At 38.5% G+C, this 21,907-nt stretch overlaps 1 protein-coding gene across 1 annotated transcript in view; it reads right to left on the bottom strand.

Moving 5' to 3' along the window:
• LOC126184528 (polyadenylate-binding protein-interacting protein 1) overlaps positions 1-21,907 on the bottom strand; it is a 112,655-nt gene that overhangs the window by 50,777 nt on the left and 39,971 nt on the right. The window contains exons 5-6 of the mRNA XM_049926930.1: positions 18,275-18,384; positions 15,295-15,496 (exon numbers count right to left, since the gene is read on the bottom strand). Of these exons, the coding sequence (XP_049782887.1) occupies positions 15,295-15,496; positions 18,275-18,384 (312 nt within the window). The remainder of the gene's footprint in view (positions 1-15,294; positions 15,497-18,274; positions 18,385-21,907) is intronic.

Raw genomic sequence — 21,907 nt, forward strand, 5'->3', positions numbered from 1 at the left:
ACATAGAAGAACCTTTTTACAGAAACTTGTTTGCAATATGCATTGCAGAATTATTGCTTGGAGCTGAAATCATTACAAGAGTCTGAAAATGTTATTTTTCAAGCAATGGATCCGACCTGATTAATATTGGACACATTAATGAAGACAGCTGATGAAAATGAGTATTTCATCGAAATTTGAAATAACATCATTACATTTCTAAATTGCAGAGTCGCTACTTAAAATAGAACAATGAAACACTCCCCAAAACTTCATGTATTATTATAGTGGGTTTTGCAGGAAACTCTACACATTTGTTTCAGGATGCTGTACAAGGATTTCACTGATGAAAAATTCAAGTTACCCTTCAACCTTCTGCTGTGTACTACACAATAGAGGATTTCATTAATTCAATGTTGTCATGTTGTAGAAGTGATTTTTTTTGTAGCATGACAAACACATTTTACGTTTTCCAGAAAATCTATCTCTCCTGTATACAGGAAAAAATATCACACATCCAATATACCAGCTACTTCAGTGATGGAAGTTCTGCACAATACAAAAAGGCTGGGATGCCACCCATCAGCTTCAACTCATGATGTAGCTGTTGCATTGTGTGATGCAATTGAAGCATGGCATGTATGAAATAAATTGCATCTGCAGAGAGCATGTAGGAGTAAGTGGTGGCACCCACTCATGTAGGATGATTTTGTGTGTGTGTGTGTGTGTGTGTGTGTGTGTGTGTGTGTAGAGAGAGAGAGAGAGAGAGAGAGAGAGAGAGAGAGAGAGAGAGAGAGAAGCTGACATTTATTTGTCAGCTGACTTCGGGTGGCAAGTATGTTTTTATGTATTTTGGTGTTTGTCATAAGAAATGTAGTAAATTTCTTTGTGTTCATAATCTTCTTTGATATGTTGATATCTAAATTTATGTTGAGGGAGTTTTTATGATTTTATGGTTTGTGTTGGTAGTTGAAATTCATATTTAGTAGTTTATAATGGTGAGTATTGTGGACTGTTTTAATTATTTTGAACTTGTTAGGATTTGATAACACTTAGTTCTGCTAGTTGCAGGTTGTTTGTATTGTGGGCTTTGTTTGAGCTATATAGGTCAAGTGAAATTCGCATTAATGGGTTTCTAAATTGTGTGTGAGTTCCTGGTACCATCAACCATAGCTACCTTACATAACCCAGGTTACTTTTCACGCTCCCCACTAAGCTCTATCGAGTGCCACAAATGACCGGATTTGGAAATTTTTAGTAAAAAGGTTACTTAGATAAGGCATAGTGAAGTTTACTAGTAGGAAAATCTCTGTTTTGTTGTTTATACATCATCCTACTGGATGACACATGCAGTTAACTGGTCATGAGTAGCTTTACGTATTTTACGTCACATAGAAACTTTCACTGCAATGTCACAGTTATGTTCTACTTGTTTTTCTTGTTTGAATGAAACTTACTTCGGTAAGGGCTCAAGAGGCGGGAACTGTAGGCAAAAGTATTTTTGTGGAAGCATGTTTTTAGCAATTTGAAAACTGAAGGTTTATGGCTCGTGCATGGGTGGTAAAACAAACGCAGAAGAAAACCAAAAGCTTTATTGGACAAATAGACAAAGTGGTAACTTGTGAGTGATGAAGAGAGAAGTTAGGTTCTTGGAGACAACCTGTGCCTCAACACACACATGTTGGGTCAAGCACAATGTACAATATCAAAAGGAGTATTTTGTGAATTTTTTGGTTTTGTTGATTGTTGTTGATTTTTGGGTTATATTTGTTTTGAAAGGTGTTGTTGTTGTTGTTGTTGTTGTTGTTGTTGTCAAATATTTAGTTCACCTCTGCCCAAAACCCCATCACTTCCTGCAGTTTTCCCATTACTTTCATTCTATGGTTGGAGTTAAATTTTTTTGCAAGTTACTGATGTTTGTTTGTGGGTATAATGGGTGCTGATGTGGTGGTCATATTTAATATGCTTGAAATGAGATGTCCCCCATCTTGATAACAACATGTGTCAAAGCCAATGGGGTGGTGGTATCCCAACTTTTGGAAAACCCAAAAATTTTAAGAGCTTTGTAAATTCGTACCATCACAAGCAACATCATGGGGCAACTGCATGTTGAATTTTTTTTGCCACTAGTTATGGCAAAATGAATGTGATGGAGTTGGTGGTATTACTGAATGTTTAGCCACAAGAGTAATTTTATAGTGCCCATATGACAATCACCCACATTTTAAAGTTCACAAGATCTGTTTACATTTGCCAAAACTCTTGTTCCAGAACACAAACATTTTATATTATGAAAGAGGAGATAACAACATTCACAAATACGTTATGGAAACGGCACGAATCTGGTTCTATTAGTCCCTGGACAAGAGTCAGTCATTTCTCCAAACCAATGAATGAAAGCAGGTTGCTGATAAACCTTGTTTCATCATCTGCTAAATTCATAGAAGTTCATCTTGGGGTTCAAAACAATGCCTCAATCACTATTAAAAAGTGATGTTCATTGCAGCTTTCTGCAGTAACCATTGGGGTGTGGAAAAATTATGGAGATAAGTGAAGAACATAAGAGCTGCAAAAGGTCAATTTCATGACACCAAGTGGACCTTCGTAAATTTATTTGTAGTCAATTTCATGCTGATGTTTCTTATATCCCTTATGAAAAGCACAAGCACTGGTCAGTTGCATACTTCTGGATCAGACACAATATTCTTCACTGATAACTTGTTTAAAAAGAAAGAACTCTTTTTACAATGTTATGGACGTCTATTACGTAAATTGAAGATCATTTGTTGAACGGCAGCTAAGAGTTACAAAATGAAAGTAATATATCACTATTTATGCTTTTTCAGTTTTAAATCACTGACCAGAAACAACACCCTCCCGACTTTTTATGTTGAAAAGTATGATGATAGGCATTATGTGAAACAAAATTTATAAATGATGAAACTTGCAATTCCAAAAACTCTTTAGAAACAACTTTCATTAAAACTTTATAAATATATGTATGTAGAAGTCCAGCATTTTAATAATTTTATATTACAGCTGGTTCTTTTACCTTTCCAATGGCACCAAACTGAATAAAACTGGTTCACAAATGAAAGAGTTAGTGATTAAAAATTTATTACTTACCTTGTCTCTCGATGCCACTTTGTGAGAATGATCCACATATCAAAATGTTCCAACTGTAATTTTTGATCAAAAAAGTATGGAAATTTTTTTTAACCCTCTTTCATTATGTACTTTCTTACACCTATTTTTCACAAACATTTTCACATGAGGACAGCAAAGGTTGTGTGTGTGTGTGTGTGTGTGTGTGTGTGTGTGTGTGTGTGTGTGTGTGCGCGTGTGTGTAGTCAGCTACTTAAGAGGTAGTGAAGAGAGTGGACAAGCAAAAAAACTGCCTCTAAACCACACTTAGGTTGGCCAGGATGCCAAACATCTGCTAACAATATAATTTCAACTAGGTTCACATGTTGTCTGAATTCTAAGCAATTTTAGTAGTCATGCAATCCAGTTTTAATCTATGTACTTTGTTTACAGAATTTTACAATGTAAGCAGTTTGTGCAAGTTGTGAGACTGGCTGTGGCAACTCAAAGGGTGCCCATGAAATATACAGTAGGTATGCATTCCTAGAAAATGAAAAATGAAACTGAATTACAATACTAGATATATAGAAATGGTGACTCTGTGAATAACTTATGGCTACTGACTGAAATTTCTTCTCAAAATATTTTGATTAATGCTCAAAATATTTACTTTGGCCAAATACTTTCTGTCACACAAAAATTGCTTTAAGTATCCTTCAGTTTACAAGACTGACGGCATCCAAATGTGGCATCATGCAAACAAATTTTAGTTTGACTTTAATTTATCTTGACAATGTTTACAATACTTTCTTTTCTAGGTGGGCAATGAAAACTCCCCAAATCAGACTTTTACATTTTGATACTCACTTTTGGGAATGACTATCAGCAAAAATGTGATCTAAAAGAACTAGTTAATTTTCCTTACACCATTGGTTAGAGTATTAACTGTTGACTGTAAGTACCCAATTAGCAGTGTCCAGGATATACCAATTTCTATTTACTCTGTTTATACTATATAGTTACTAAAATCAATTAGCAATTTCATGTCATTAATACTGACTCTCCAAGTTGGTATTCATTCAAGAGGATGAGAATAGAGACTATTGTTGATAAATACTACCAATTCCTTGAAGAATAAGAATGGAATACACACAGGATCAAGATGATAACTAGGGACAGGAAAAAAAAAATCACAAACAGTAAATGACAAACATGCAAAATCTGTGATATTTAGCATTATAATGCAAAACTGGTGGCTTTTACAAAATGTGGCAGAATTTGCAATTTTTCTCCTCCCTGCGCAAATTTTTGTAAATCTGAGGGAGGTGGTTTATTAATATAGGCAACTGATTGAATGCTGACATTTATTTTTACTATTTTCCTCCACACTGAAAATTGCATATAATATTAAAATGACATCAAATTCCCATTTCAAGAACCATGGCTCTAGACATGATATCAAATCAAAACACCCTACTTCTAATTAACTCCATTTCAGTAACAGTTTTGGTCACCAATTTTACAATCCCAAACAACTTTTCATGATTTATAGTAGGAAAATTAATGTGTGTGTGAGAGATATTTACTGCAACAAAGTGTGGGACATATGTAACAGAATAGCTTAAATTTGACTAGATTTATAAATTTTTCACTTAAACTGTAACCATAAAATTTATAGTTGAGATATCCATTTTATGAACAGTGTTGAATGTCCAACAACTTATTAAACAGAAACGAATGAATAATTATTTGTTAAAACTAAGAGCATAATAATGAACATTTGCAATAGTTATAATGACTGTAATAGTCTGTGGTTATTTGGAAATGTCAAACTTTTGAGTAGGCTACAAAGGACGGCAGGGATCCACTAAGGGTTTTTAATCCATTTTGCGTGGATGACCTCGGCACAAAGTGGCACAGGTAGAAAGCAAAGGTGAAAGTTACAGGTGGGCTAGCCTAGTGTGTGGAGGTACTTTTGTCATGTCTGGTGCTGCTATTTTTAGAGTGCCAAAACTGTGTAAATTACATTGAAAGTTGGTGTGGTAGCAGCATTTGTGTTGCAGAGTCTTCTCCAGAGATTGCAGTTTTGTAAAGCAAGATTACCTAACATTAATCTATGATGGCATTTTGAGCAAATGCTACATAAAGAACAATGGCTCCCACAAGTAACGTGTTCATAGCAAATTAATCCCCTGTCTAGGAGCATACGTGAAGGGCCTAGCCAATTATCATTCTGTAGACTTCAACTACAGCGTCACAACAGCCACTACAAACAAGGGAAGAACTTTTGTTAATTATAAGTGGGTAACTATGTTGAACATTACAGGCCAAGCTTCATATGCCATTATGGAATAAATTCTGTTATTTAAAATTTTTCTTCAATTTATTCAATTTATCCTATTTCCTTATCGCTGTTTACATATATAATAGAGGGAAACATTCCACATGCGAAAAATATGTCTGAAAACAAAGATGATGTGACTTACCAAATGAAAGCGCTGGCACGTTGATAGACACACAAACATACACAAACATACACGCAAAATTCAAGGTTTCGCAACCAATGGTTGCTTCATCAGAAAGAGGGAAGGAGAGGGGAAAGTCTTTCCCTCTCCTTCCCTCTTTCCTGATGAAGCAACCGTTGGTTGCGAAACCTTGAATTTTGCGTGTATGTTTGTGTGTCTATCAACATGCCAGCACTTTCGTTTGGTAAGTCACATTATCTTTGTGTGTGTGTGTGTGTGTGTGTGTGTGTGTGTGTGTGTAATTGTGTGTGGAAAACTGTCATTATTTCAACCAATGCTAATTTTGCTACAAAGAACAGCTTTATTTATATGCAGTGTGTGTTCTTTTGGATATCCCAAAAGAACAGACATCACAAATATGTAACTAGGGCAGGACAGCCCAACGATCCTTTCTGTCTACATGCACAACAGATTAACTCTCATAGGAATTAGTGAATTGCTGTGAGTAGTGAGAGTAATGGGCAGGGGCACCATGTCCTGGTCGAGCATGAATTTTCAACTTTCTTTCCCCTATTGATGTATTTCAATACCCAATGGCAGCTAATGTCTTCCTTTCCTTTGTATCATTAAGTCTATTTGTATCTCTCTCACATTTACTGGTCGCACTGCTAATTTAATTACTGATATTGGTATTGAAATTAATTTTACAATTTTGCTAGCTACTTAATTTTCCATTCAAGTGTAACTGCAAATTTTGAAGGCAGTAGCCATTGAGCTATGCAGTATTCTCACAGCTTGCACCCGTCTTGATTCCAAGTGGAAAACTCAAAATAACTGTAACTAAATAACTGCGTTTCAGTAACAGTAAAATTGATTCTAAAGTATTAAAGTTAAACTGCTCATTAAGAGCTGGTGACCAAAAATTGGTATAGAATTAGTATCTTTTACAAACGGACTGTTGTATGGTAAGATTGTGGCAGCCTACAATCGATTTGCTGCTGTGGTTAGGATAAAACCATTTGGTAGGCAGTGAAGTGATCATTCAGTGAAACATCCTTTGCCGTGTGCCAAAATTATTGCAAATTAAGCCCCATTGTCATCATTGTGCTTTGGAGAGAGGTCCATGAAAAAATTAGTTGACTGAAAATTAACAATGTATTCCGTTAAGTTGTACTTTATCAACAAGTCAATTAAACCTCTTTACAATCATCAGAATAACAACAGTTTTAAAGTATAAAATAAATGCCAATGAGTGACAAAAGGGGTTAGTTTTTCTGGGCATAGATTGGGCATCATGTTAAATCAGGGTGTCTACATGGACAAGCAAAAAAAAATTCCCGGATTTCCTGGTTAAAAACACAATTTCTCCTGGATGAAATTACGTATAAAGTGGGTGAAAATACATCCGTGTTAAGCAACAATATACTTTCCCTCGGAGCTGTAAAACCTACCAGTCCTTTGAATCGTTAAGGCCTTATACTGGCGGAGGACGTCCCAGCACTTTAGGAAACGACATCCAGGAAAAACAATGTTTGGAAAGATGTTTGATGCAAGACAGTATGGACAGAGTTTATTTTTGTATTGCGAAAGTATATACAGACGGTAGCTTCCGAAGCTCTAAAATAGAGATTGCGTTGAGCGATTTACTTTTGTCAGCCAGTCATAGTTCATGTCACGTGATCTCACTAGCGAATGACGGCAGTTATTCAGAGCATGAGGCCTACGAGAAAGACAGGACGCAGTGCGTACGTTACGAAGGTAGGCCAAGCTCGCTCAACTCAGCAAAGTGCATTTCTACATTGGTTAACTGTTAACTAAATGTGTATGTACGAACGAGAATTGCATCGTCTATTGGAATCCACTATTATTAGTCCTATAATGATAGGAAGTCCGTAGGCCTACTAACAAGCTCTAATTTGGCAATTAAAATCATGCAAATATGATTATCAGTTGCGTAAGGCACCACATCATCTATGAAAGGAAAACTGTTACGAAGAAGAGACTAAATGCTATAAACGAGCGGTTATACCATTGCTATTGAGAATTGATTTTAAATTTTGTTGTACGAACAGTAATCAGTAAGACTTCATAATAACAGATTCCAGTACAAGACGCAATTCTCGTTAGTATGCACACACCCAGTTGCGAGTTAACAGATTTAGAAACACATTTTGCCCACTGAGTTAAGGGAATGAGCGAGCTCAGGCCGGTCTTCATGACTTCACTGAAATATAATCCAGAATGTTTCCTTTACTGCAGACTTGATTAGCAGAAAAATATGGAGAGGAGGCTTGCAAGTACGTCAAACAACAGCAAGAAAACATAACGTGAAGACAACAATAACAGCTGAACAGCGTTTATTACGTTTCTAGGTACAGAGGGATACATAAAAAGTGACATTATCAATATACTGGATGTCAAGTAAAACCATATTTTAAAATTAAGCGGGTAAATCATTCCTCTACAAGTAAATCAACATGTACGCTGGTACAGAATCTAGGCTTTAAATTAAAATCGGTATATGCACAACAGAAGGTCTACCAAGTCCTAAAGCACTTCGGAAATTTTACATACAGTAGAGTGCCTCAGCTGTAAAGTAACTAGGAGGCCAAGTCGTTCGTAACCGGCAGACTTCATAACTTAGAAACCATGGATGGGAGAAGAGAGCAAGTAACCAATAGCAGCCGACAGACAGACAGACAGACAGACAGACACACACACACACACACACACACACACACACACACAGAGAGAGAGAGAGAGAGAGAGAGAGAGAGAGAGAGAGAGAGAAGCCTCATGGTAAGGAATAAGCTAGAACAAAAAGGTGGCGAAGCGTTCAGAACTTTGGTCGATGAGCACGGTGGCCTTAATATCTTTCGTCTTTATAATTGAGGTGCTGTACTGTACATGTAAAATTAGCTAGAAACTTGCAACAGATTACTGGAGTAAGACTGGTTGATAAGTCTTGTCATTCATAGTTTCTTAAAGTGTCAACAAACGCAGCGCTACTAATAATATCATAATTAATGCTGATTGTTGCTTGACAGAGACAGTGTTGTCAAACGTGCCTCGCTTGCTTTACAAATCACACAGTGTCAGTAGTCAGTGTGCTCGGTTCACCTGTTGAATTCAGTTCTGCGCACGTGCGGGGCAAAGTTTTATAAACTGACAAGGTAGGTAACACTCATTGTGTCTTATTTCATTATGCATAATAACGAGGTGCAGCCTTATTTACATCCATTCTTTCTCCAATAAAGGTTGCCCACCAACGATCACTGCGACTGCGCCATGTCGATTGGTTTTCAAGATAGCTGGCTTTCAGATCCAGCATTCAAGGACTGGTTGGTGAAAGTACCCACAGGCCTTTATAGTGCTAAATGTGAATTATGGCCACGGACCCTCATTAACATCCATACTATGAGAAGATCGGCTCTTACAAGTCACGTGACAAAATCCAAGAAGCACGTCGTGAAAGCAGCTGCCATGAGAAGCACAGCAAGTTTGTACTTCTACACCACTTCAACCCAGCAAACAGATTCTACTTCCACTACCACATCTGCGGATTCAGCTGGGTCAACAACAGTGGCGTTGGCTGCTGGAATTGTTGCGCCTCCACAGAAGGAAGTCACTGCAGTGTCAAAACCAGGGAATAAACTGAGAGGAATTGATCGGATGACAAAGGACAAAGGCGGAAATACTGTGGTGTTTGGTGTTTGGAGTGCATTGTTTCACACAAGTGACTGCGTAGTTCAGCAAACAATATGTTACTTTTCCCTGCAATGTTCCCCGACAGCGAAGTGGCCAAGAGCATGTGTTTACAAAAGGACAAAATCGGTTATATCGTGCAATATGGACTAGCTACCTTCTTAGAGTCTGAAATTAAAATCTAACCTCGTAAACGCATCACGGATTGTTGTTTGTTTTGACGAATCCTTAAACAAGATCTGCAAAAGAAACCAGATGGACATTTTAGTGCGTTATTGGGTCTTTTTTTTTTTAAAAAAAAAAAAAAAAAAAAAAGCCTAGTGTGCACCCGTTACTATGCATTGGCTTTTCTAGGCAGTTCAATGACAGCTAAGCTACTCGAGTCCTTCAAGAAAAAAATTCCCAGCAAAGCAATGAAAAAACTTTTACAAGTATCGATGGACGGCCCTAACGTCGCGTTCTTAAGGGAACTTCAAATTTTTTTTTTTAAACAAATTGAAGGAACAGACACTGTTTTATTGGAAATTGGAACGTGTGGGCTTCACGTAGTTCACGGCACCTTCAAGTCCGCAATTCAGGAAACACAGTGGATGATAATTCAGTTTTTACATGCCTTGTACAATCTTTTTAAGGATGTCCCTGTCAGAAGAGCTCTGTATATTTCGACAACGAAATTGGAAATGTTTCCCTCAAAGTTTTGCACGATCTGATGGCAGGAGAATGTGGAAGTTGCTGAGCGAGCTCTAGTAATGCTTCCGTTTCTGCGAATATTTGTTGTAAAGCTGGAAGAAAAAAACAAACCAAAATGTGCTAGCTACAGGGTAGTGGAGAATCACCTCAAGGACAAGCTACTTTGTCTGAAAATTGCCTTTTTCAAGACGCTTGCTGGAGACTTGACACCTTTCCTAAAGGATTTCTAATCCGATTGGCCGCTAACACCGTTCCTCCACTCTGCTTTGACAGAGATAATGGAGACAATGATGACACAATTTGTCTAGCCGACTAAGATCTCGCCGTCAGTTAATTTGGACAAAGAATCCAATTTTTTGGGTGTGAACCACATCAAGATTGGGTTCAGAAAGTGCAGGTCTCTCACAGCCCTTGAAATCGCTAAGTTCTGTAATGAATGCAGAAGAGGAATGAGCAAGCTCGTGTCAAAGTTGATGCAGAAATCTCCCCTACACTTTAGGTTGACAAAAGCTGTAAGCTGCTTTGATCCCACAATAGTGTGCAGGGAGGCTGGTCCCAAACGATTTCACTCCTGTCTACAGATTTTGCTGGAGAGCAATTGGATGGACGGCAGATGTGCCAATAAAGCAGAAGTGCAATACACTTCTGTTGTAAAGAAGGACTGCAAAACAAAATTCGAAACATTCAACAAAAAGGGGCAACAGCTGGATGAGTTCTGGATGAAATGTCTCAAGAACCAGAATGCAACGCGCCACAAGCTGCTAAAGGCAATGGAAATTGCACTCACTTTGTCGCATGGTCAAGCAGCTGCGGAGCAAGGATTCTCGGTGAACAAAGAGTGCCTCTTTGAGAATATAAGGGAACAATCTGTAGTGAGCAGAAGACTGGTGTATGATGCAGTTAAGACACACAGCGGAGTCCAAGGAGTGCCTATAACAAAGTTCCTTATACACTCTGTAAGAAACTCATGAGATCGATAAGCTGAAGACCTCAAAAGTCGAACTGACGAGTCATCCAGGAAAAAGGATCATCTGACTAAAAGGAAGATTGTTGATGCAGAAATAAGACAGCTTAAAGAGAAGAAGGCAAAACTTGAGGGGACCATTCAAAACGCTCAGATAGAGCGACAATCTATTACAGAACGAATCAATGCTCTCACACACAGCTCCAAGTGAGTTATTCTCCAAAGTCAATTCCTAAATTACAGTATTTGTTGTTATACATGGTACTTCCTTCTAAATTATTTGTTGTATTGTCTAATAATAATTAAAATATTTCTTTAATAAAATGTTTTTAAAAGAAATGAATATGATAATGTTATTTTATTTTAAACTGTTAACTCCCACAGATGTTTAAATATAAATTTCAAACAATAACTTTCAAGATTCAAAAATATTTGTAAAGTAAACTTAATTTAAGAAATTAAGTATTAAAAGAAAGACCAGAGGTAAAATTAAGAAACGAAACGGAAAAAAAAAGACTGTAAAAATGCACAAAATATTTTACAGAAAAAATCTCTTATTCTAAAACGAAAGAAAGTAATTAAAGGTCTTTAACAACGACTGAACCGCAAGCTTTTGTATTTAAATAAAAACAATAATAAAATCAGAGAAATTGAGGAATGGAAGAGTTAAGAGACATACTTGTCCTTACTGAAAGCAAATTTTAGAGCAGGGTATATAGCAACTGCGCTTGACATAGGTTTTCACTCTAAAACTGGACTAATTTCGTATGAGAGCAAGGTATGGATGTCCTGTTACCTGTCGCTTGACTGGTGCTGCCTTCTGTTGTCCATTTATAGGATTAGTTAGAATGAAGTAGTAGCAAACTTAAGAGCTGTTCGTAGATGAAGAGAGAATTCACCGGCAAAACAAGAAAAAAGCAGAAAAAGAAGCGAACTGCTATTGCTCTGCATGCCAGAACACTGTCTTTTCTATACTATATAAAAGTCTAAGTGTTTTGGCACGAAGAGACTTTTGACATTGCTCAGTAACACATTATGCACTTTTTTGAATGTCAATTACACTTTTTGCCATCGATTGCATAATTTTTTATCTGTGAAAGAACAACATTAAATATGAAAACAAACTTGAAGCTCGGTCTTTCTTTAGTGTGTGTTACATGGTAAGTCATATCAAATACAAACGTGCCGGTAAAATTTTAAATAGTGGCGTAAATGACTTATCTTCTGCGCCTGAAATTTTTCAAATGGCTAATCCTCAAAGTGTTACGTTTTGAATGAGAGTTATAATGCCCTGTGATTTAAGAAATTCACTGCACATTCTCAGACGTAACATAAATCATCTTACATGGAAATTTACTTTGAAAGTATCGCTCCTCAAGCCACTATTCGTAATATTTTCCAGTGATCTGTTAGAAATGTAAAGAACTGTGACATCACACACATCGAATGCACGTTAGTCTTTACGGACGTACTGCATAATCTTCGACCTAAAGCCTTAGACACTTTTCGGTGTCGGCAAACTGGTCTGTGTATTGTGTAAATTACCCATTTTCAATGCAACTAAACTTTTATTTTGGTGTTATTCTCTGATTTATGTTTCATTGCTGCAGAATTATTCAGCATTAGTGGGCTAAAGTTCTTTGTCAGTGTATCAGATCTCACACATCAAACCTACAAAAATTTAACTGAAATCTAAAACAATGAAAAATCCCAGAATTCTATAAAATTCCTGATGTTTTTCCCGGATGAAAAAATTCCCGGGTTTTTCCCGGATCTCCTGGATCATATACACCCTGTAAATGACTTTTTGTGGCTATGCAAGGCAGTCACCAGGATGCTTGGTGTTCTGCTGTGTAAAAGGATGAAACACCAACTTCCTTTAAAGTAGCGTCTAGTTTTTGAAACAGTGGCTTTCCAGTAGCTAAAAATCATCCTGTGCCAAACTTGATATCTTCTATAGCAAACAGAGTTCATAAATTAGATGATAGTTGCTATTTTCTTAGTTAAAAAGAAATTCTTTCCCTATATTAAACAGTTAGATCACACGCAATTCGTATACTTCAAAATTTAAACAAATCAGTCACACATGGAATCAGCGGGTTCAGTTACAGCTAGGATAGTGTGTCATGAACAACAGAACAAAAAATCCATACTGGTGGAGTGTGTTGGAGAGGAGGTGGGAGGCACTTAAGAGTCATTTTTTATTTCTCTCTCAAAAACTGTAGCTTCTATCGAAAATGTTTCCTAGTACAATATTAACATTTCCTACAAAAAAAGGTCCTATTCTTGTTTTCTCTAGAACTAATGATTTCCACATTTCAGGGGATAGAAAAATCACAGACTATTAAAATAATGTTTCAATGGTATAAATTTGATGTTTATCTTTGAGCAGAGTGGGTTATAAACAAATATTAAATGTGTGTACCACATCTACGCTCAGTAGAGCCATATTAAGGGACAAATTGTTTTCTGAGGTGTAACAGGGTGACAATGGGAATAGAGAGGGGTGGGGAATGTGTAGGATAGAAGCGTGTGGGAGGGAAGGTTGCCGGATTGTGTTCATGCACTTGTCTCCTTCATAGGTCTGCAAACTGAAGATCGGGCAGATGCCCCACTCAGTCTACCGCATTTCGTCACAAAAAGCAGCTACATGGTGTTTCACAAAGCTATACTGACCCTCCAAAGCGTGCCTTACGAATCACTGGTGAAGCAGTGTGAAGAATTACATAAAGAAACCAACAGCTGGAAATGTGCAATATTTACCACACTGACAAGCCTGTCTCAAATGTAACACACTGTCAATATGTATTCGACAATGTCACTTTCATAGTGTCCACTATTACTTTCCAGAACACTTTCCACAACGTGAGGGGTATCTGCTGCATCACGTCAGCCTCTGCTCTCTTAACACCTGAAGAGACCCAGAAGCTTAAATTGCATCCCTCTAACACCCAAGCAGGTCACCTAATTAGAGCAAATTACTGTTCTAAACTTTAACATGACCAGTCCCATTCCATCACACACATTCACACCAATCTTGTAAGACATACTGTTGATGTATGGCAAGTGGCTCCACTCTGAAGCCTGCTCAACAGGTGCCAGGAATTCTTGAATGGAAAAGATTTATGCAGACTATCAGTAACACAATGGTTAAAGACGCGCAGAAACTTCTCATGTCTACATCTACATTTATACTCCACAAGCCACCCAACGGTGTGTGGCGGAGGGCACTTTACGGTTCAGTACTTCACTACCAAGTGACAAAAACACAATTACATAGCTTTGCAACACACTGTGAATGACAGACAGTGGCAAAGTGTCACATTAACCAATCCAATCACTTTCTCACCAATACTACATAGTAGTCTGCCAACAACAGACTACAGATTAAACACTTCTCAGCCACTGTTTACAGGTACGTGTTTTACATAAAAACTCACTTGACATTTGCAAAAAGTATTAATTTAATAAACTACAAATAACTACTGCATAAACACAAGCTCAGTTACGTTATTTTGTCTGCTCATAAGAGAACTGGATAGGAAATGCTGGGGAGGTATTGTCTGCCTGTAAACTGAAAATCAAGACATGGTCATAGTGAAGGAAGCCAACTTTCCTGGAAGAACAGTACAGCTGCCATACACGATGACTAAGAATCGGTTTCTCCTCTAGCTGTGTGGAACAGTGTGCAGAGATTGACACAGATTCTGTCCATAAGAGTTATTTGTGTTAGTATTAGTAATTTTTATCTCTATTCCATCTAGCATTAATGCATTTTGTTGAAAGTAAACAACCCTCGGGTATGTCTGTGCACTGCATCGTCAGCGATTCATAAGGCATGCTGTGAAGGGTCAACATAACTTTGTGAAACATCTTGTAGTTGCTTCTTGTGCCAGTTTACCGATCTGTGATGGAGGGAAGTGTGAGAACACAACCCAGCAACCAATCTTCCCTCACACTTCTACCCCATGCACCCCCCCCCCCCAAATACTCAGTTACACACCCTGAACACAATGGTCCCTTCATAAGGCTCTGCTCAGCTGTAGTACACACATTTAATATTCATTTTTAACCCACTTTGCTCAAAGATAAACATTAAATTTATACTATTACAACAATATTTTAATAGTATGTGATTTTTCCATCCCTGGCAATGAGGAAATTATTAGTCCTAGAAAAAAAATGAACAGGACTTCTTTTGTAGGGAATCTAATGTAATTTAATTTTGTATTGGGAAATATTTTTGCTATGAGTTTCAGTTTTTGAGTAATTCGAGAAAAACATAAAAAATGATCTTTTAACACATGCCACTGCCCCCCCCCCCCCCCCTTTCACACAAGTGTGAGAAAACATCCCCATTGTTTCCTATCCCTAATAACAAATATTTGAATTATGCTGTGTACTTACTTTTAACGTCTGGCATACACGCTTCACATTTTCCGGCATCTCATTGAATAGCAGAAGATCTATAATGTAACAAATTTCAGTGCAAAGAAAAGTTTCCCCTTCAAGCTGCACAAACAGCTCAGCCAAAAACATCAGGAAACCACGAAGTCTCTCTGGATTTTCATGAAGCAGATCAGTGGCTTTTTCTCTTTCTTTTTTCAACCTGAAATTGCACAAAAAAATATTAAATTTCATTTAACAACAATTTTAATGTAATAATAAACGCCCTAAAACATAATCTTGAATTAACGGATTTAAGACTTATTCACTAAGTACAAACCAGGACATACTGGAAGAAATACTGAACATATAATATTAATTCTCCACCTCAGGACACCCTAGTCTTTAAGTTTTAAGGATTTGAAGACTTTCATCGAACATCAGTTTTGGCAACTGCTTTACAGTTAAACAACACTAGTACAGTTCAACTTTTCAATCTATATTGATTTCCTCTTTTTTAATGAGAATTCGTACCCTGTAGCAACATACAGGGTGACAATTATTGTACTGTATGGAATAAGAGTTATAACTTCTGAACAGTTTGCGTTAGAATGTTCAAACTGCATGGTTAGCCTTGGAGAATGATGGGAATGGTGTGGTTTGGTTTAGTGATGAAGTCCACTTTCATTTGGGTGGGTTTGACAATAAGAAAAATTGGGGCATTTGGGGGACAGAAAATCTGCATTTCATGATCAAGAAGTCTCTTCATCCTCAACAGGTGACTGTGTGGTGTTCAACATCCTGCCACAGAATAACTGGTGCAACATTCCTTGATGGCAGGACGACTACTGAATATTATGTGAAGGTTTTGGGAGGTGATTTTATCCCCATTATCCAAAGTGATCCTAATTACTACGAGATGTGGTTCATGCAAGATGGAGCTCGACCCAATCGAAGCAAAGGTGTGCGATGTTCTTGAAGAGCACTTTGTGGACCTCATTCTGGCTCTGGGGTACCCAAATGCCACTGGCATGGGCCTCCATTGGCCGCCACATTCTCCGGATATGAACACATGCTATTCCTTTTTGTGGGGCTATATTAAAGACAAGGTGTAAAAAAAACCACACTCCAAAACTATTGCTGAGCTGGAAACAGCCATTCAGGTGGTCATCCACAGCATCGTATGTTCTGACATTTCAGTGGGTCATGCAGAATTTCACTATTTGTCTGCATCACATCATTGCCAATGATGGAAGGCGTATCAAACATATCATAACCTAAGTCCAAGTATCTGTAGTGATGTTTAAATGTTGAATAAAGTGCACGCATGCTGTAGTTTGTAATTAATTTACTTTCCTCCCCCCCCCCCCCCCTCCCCCCCATACAGTTCAATAATTCTCATCCTGTATGTCATAATGAAACCTTCTGGCAGATTAACACTGTGTGCCAGACCGAGACTTGAACTTGGGATCTTTACCTTTTGTGGGCAAGTGCTCCTACTGACTGAGTTAACAGAGCACAACTCATACCCCCTCCTCACAGCTTCAGCTTCAGCTTCAGCTTCACTTCCATCATTACCTCATCTTCTACTGTTCAATAATCATAACTTTATTTACAAGACAACTTTTGAATGAATTTCAAGAAAAAAATTATCAAATCGGTATTTCAGTCCTAATAATTTATAAAGGGTTAGAGGAAACGGCAAACGCTTTTACAACTTTGCTCACTGGATTGGGTGAGGGGGTTATGGACAAATTGTAATAAAGACATCAACTACTGGTTAGACTGCCTTACTGGACATTCAGAAGCCACTTATTTATTGCAAATATCTCTTCCAGCTGAACTGTCAATGCTGGAAGGGCTGTGAGAATATCTGCATATGGACTGATTGCAGACATAAATAACACAGTTGCACCTATCATGTTACTGAATAGTATATTTGTAACAGGGTACACACTGGTATTCTATGATCACAAGGTCATTTTCATACACATTGTACTACTAGCTATCTATCTGCAGCTTCACCTGCATATAACACATACATGGCACATATGTGTCTCACTTTCTGCTGTTTTACACCACCCAACACCAGAGAGGAAATCTCTTATCCATCTGCCTCCTCACAGTCTCTTCCTATTCCACCTGCCCACTATCCCTCTCCATCTTCTACCTGCTCCTATATCCCCCCCCCCCTCCATTCTCCTCTCCCTGTCCATCCCATACTTCCCCTCCTTACCCTGTCCATCCTGTAGTCCCTAACGTCCGCTCCCGTCTCCTCCACCCACCTGTCTGTCCATCTTGGTTCTGATCCACTATTCCAATGAGAGTGGTTCTTACTCCCACAGAGCTCCTTTCCAGACATCCCCCTATTTTTATACATGTAGATAATTAAGAGCAGATAATCATGATGATTTAGCTCTTCGTATCCTGGATGGTAAGACTAAATGGCTAAGTGTCACAACAAAAACAAATGTTCAACATTTAATTCTTAATCTGTACTAGGACCCCTTTCTATCACTTACATCATTCATTTCTGGCAATTATCTGTATATGTGAGAAATGCCACATTGCAGGATAGGTCTGAGTACTTGTTGACGTGTATATATCTCCCTATAAATGAATATAATAGAGGGAAACATTCCACGTGGGAGAAATATATCTAAAAACAAAGATGGTGTGACTTACCAAACGAAAGCGCTGGCACGTCGATAGACACACAAACAAACACACAAAATTCTAGCTTTCGCAACCAACGGTTGCTTCGTCAGGAAAGAGGGAAGGAGAGGGAAAGACGAAAGGATTTGGGTTTTAGGGGAGAGGGTAAGGAGTCATTCCAATCTCTCTCTCTCTCTCTCACTCACTCACTCACTCACTCACTCACTCACACTCACACACACACACACACACACACACACACACACACACACACACACACACATCCATCCACACATATACAGACCTGTCTGGTCTTATACATCAACACAGGTGGTATTTTACTTACTCAGAATTTAAACTGTCCCAAAACGTATCTAGTTGCATATCTTGACATTTTTTGATCAATGTGCTGCAAAGCCTTGCACCACTGTACCTAAAATTTGGTTGTGTGATGGACTGGAACAAATAAACTTCATTAATAATAGAAATGGTTTTTTTAATGGTTATCAGATATATACCACTTTTCTGAACACTGGTCAGCAGTTAGTAACAGCTAGCAGGGAAAAAAGTGAACACTGTAGCTGGAAGCTACAGAATACACAAAAATTTGTATTGCACATAATGAGGAGAGTTCAGTAACAAAATTTTCTTGTGGTTTCCAACCATGTTAAACGGTTAAATACTCACAAGTTTTCCAACAAGTGCTCCTTGGCCACTATCAAGTAGATAGTGACTTGTCACATGGTTACTGCTGTCATCCATTTATAGCTGTGGTACACTACTACCTGTAATGTCACTAGAGCCCTACCCAGCCTTAAATGGTAACTGTTTTGTTGCACACCCACTTCAACCTTCTGACGGCTGGGTCCCAAGCTGTGATCGGCTACAGGTCGCCATCTCTACTGAGAATATCATCAGATATTTCTCTCTTTATTGATTCTTTTATTATGCTAGCCCAGAAATCACTCTTCCATTTAATGGTAGCAAGAGCAACTCGAATCATTTTTCTGGAGAATAAAAATTAAAATGTTGTAGGGAATTGGTGGTTGGAAATCCCACAGGGTAGATTCAGTCACCTAGTGAAAAGGCTGGGCTGTTCTCTATCTGCTCACATCAGCCCCTTTCCTTGCACCCTTTCCTTGCAGGTATGAGAGAGTTGTGTTGTATTTGTATAGTGCAGCTTAAAAAACCTATCCAAGGGACCAATTACCATTAACAGTGACACAGGCCATCACTTCACGAGACACTGTGGAGAAGTTTGTAATTTAGTATGGGACATTGGTGCAAAGCCTGGCGATCACGAATTTTGCACAACATCTGGTCATCAGCATTACTCCACATATTTGTCGTCATGTGTATCGTATCTAGAATACAACTGACTGACAGCCAAATTAATATTTAGCACCTTGTAGGGAAAACTGATGGGCAATTCTGATGTGTTATAATTTATATGCATTCTTATCAAAGCCTCTATACATCTCCTCATTCAAGGAAAATGACTACAACAACAGACAGATTTCACGAAAGACACATAAGCAGAAGGCCTAGTCGAGGAGGACATGCAGAAGTTTCCATTTTTGCTGTTTTGTGGCACAGTGACAGGAAAGATTACCCAGCTTCAAGAGAGGTATAAAATCTATTCAACCTTTAGGACTCCACAAAAAACTCAAAAATTCTTGAGGCCTATTAACAATGATTTAGGCCTCAGAACAATGAAATTTCAAAAAATAATATGTGGGTGTGGACAGTTTCAAGTCAGTGAGATTGGGCAGACTATTTATCAGTGCCATACAGAATTATGAGAGTTGTTTCCACCTTACAGTATCCTGAGAAAACATCTGTAGCAGAACATGCTCAAGAAAATAGACATCGAATAGCATTTGAATAGACGGTTTGGAACCCAGCCATCTCAAGGCTGAGGTGGATGCGCAACAGTAAATTACCTTATAAGGTATTGGACTGGGCAGCTATTACGTCACAGGTGGTAGCACAGCTATTAAGGTACGAACGTAGCAACTGTACGGCAGCCACCACTCGAAATGATCGAGCCACACTCATCTGAAAGTTTGTGGATATTCAACCACTAAGTGCAGCTGGAAGCTGAAAATATTAGTTCATACTGTCGTGAGATCATGTATTTGTACAAGTGAGTTCAGGTCAGAAGTGCTCTTCCTGACATAGAAACTCAACAGGAACTAGTTAACTTCTGACAATATCAATGGTTATCAAATCAGATGGGGTTTTGTAATTCTCTTTACTGATACAGTTTTCTTCACCTCTATCTATCCAATCTGGTGGTTTATTAATAAATTTTCTTTACATACAGTGTATTTGAGACCCTGTAAAGGGACAGTTTCCAGCCTTTTAATTGGAGAATTAATACCCCAAAACATTCATTTACTACCTATATGACTTTCTTGTGTGTGGTGTGCAGATGGTGGGAAGTGGTGGTGGTGGTGGTGGTGGTGGAGATGGAGGGCGGAGAGGTGGGAGCAAGAAAATAAACTGGTTCCATATTAGCAGACAGGTAACATAGTGTACCACCACATAACTCAGGAACGAACATTATACTTTACTGTTGATTAAGGTATATCAAAGTGCATAAAAACAAGAACATGCTAGATACACCTGCTAAACCCGCTGGGTAGAACAGGTTATTAGGATTGTGGAAAGGGCCAAATAAGGAGTCAGTCAGTTTCACTTCAAAATTTTAATTTAATACCATCTTTAAACCAAAACGGCACATACTCGAACCTTTACAACTATGAGTTTCAAAATCCAATTCTTTCACGGCTCAAGGCCTCCAAACAAGAAATCTTTAAAAGCAACAAGATAAATTTCAAGAGACTGAAAACATGTAGTTAAAATTCAGCTAGGTGGAAAGCCCCAAGGCAAAGGTGGATAGAAAAAACATATGCAAGGTGCGATACAAACGGCTGAAGGCCCACAGTCGATTTACATAAAACACAATTGAATTTTTTTAAGCATTCGCTATAATGGATTACCAATAGACCATTAAACACCCATGAAAAGGACAGTATAGACAATGGCACTAAGCCTGGCCTCTAAATATAAACGTTCACTTAGGTGAGACAGGTGGTGGGCCCAACTACACGTGATCCATCGGTAACCCAACCAAGAGACAGTCATGGACCGACCAACTAAACGACTTGCTAGCCACCAATCGGTACATAAAAACTCAAAGACCAAACTTTTAAGGACATGATTATTCACAATGAAATATGTATTAAGCTGTCAAAACTACACACCATGTTGGACAATGACAACAGGTGAGGAAAGGACGCTGCCTGAAATTACATTAGTCAGCAGGGCAGGTAACTGGAACACTAACGGCCCCAAGGCAGAAAATTCCACTGGTGCACTTTAATTGTAGTGAACCAATATAATTAATTCCACAGCACGGCGGCTCAATTTCACCACTACAAACACTCTTTGTTGCTCACAGGAAAAGTTCCCCAACAGTGAACCAATGAAACGAACAACACAACATGAATGGACGTGGCTTGGTTACTTAACACACCACTCAACTTTGATGTCCTGGGTCGGCGAGCAACGAAGCTCGTAGTGATCGGACAGCTCTAGACCCGCTCTGACACTGCGCAGGGACCGCCAGCGGACCCAGCCGACTGGACCACATGGAGATATCCTCCCTGGTCTGCACCAACTGACCGACTACCCTCGGAATGCCAACATCTAAAATAGTAGTCAGTGGAAATAACACCAACTACACACACAACCTGACAAATACTTGCACGAAGACCTGAACGATACCGAACAGTAACTAAGTACGCATGAAGACAAGGTGAGCCAAAACACGTCATCCGGCAGGACGACCGACTGACGATCCACCAAGACCGTGGCCCGGCTCAAGTGATGTGTGGCGGCAATGGTCGGGTGAGCCATGTCGACGCAGACCTTACTGCTCCAACCCGACTGCACTATAGTTCAATTCTTTTAT

This window comes from Schistocerca cancellata, chromosome 4, assembly GCF_023864275.1.
Source record: "Schistocerca cancellata isolate TAMUIC-IGC-003103 chromosome 4, iqSchCanc2.1, whole genome shotgun sequence".
Lineage (NCBI taxonomy): Eukaryota > Metazoa > Arthropoda > Insecta > Orthoptera > Acrididae > Schistocerca > Schistocerca cancellata.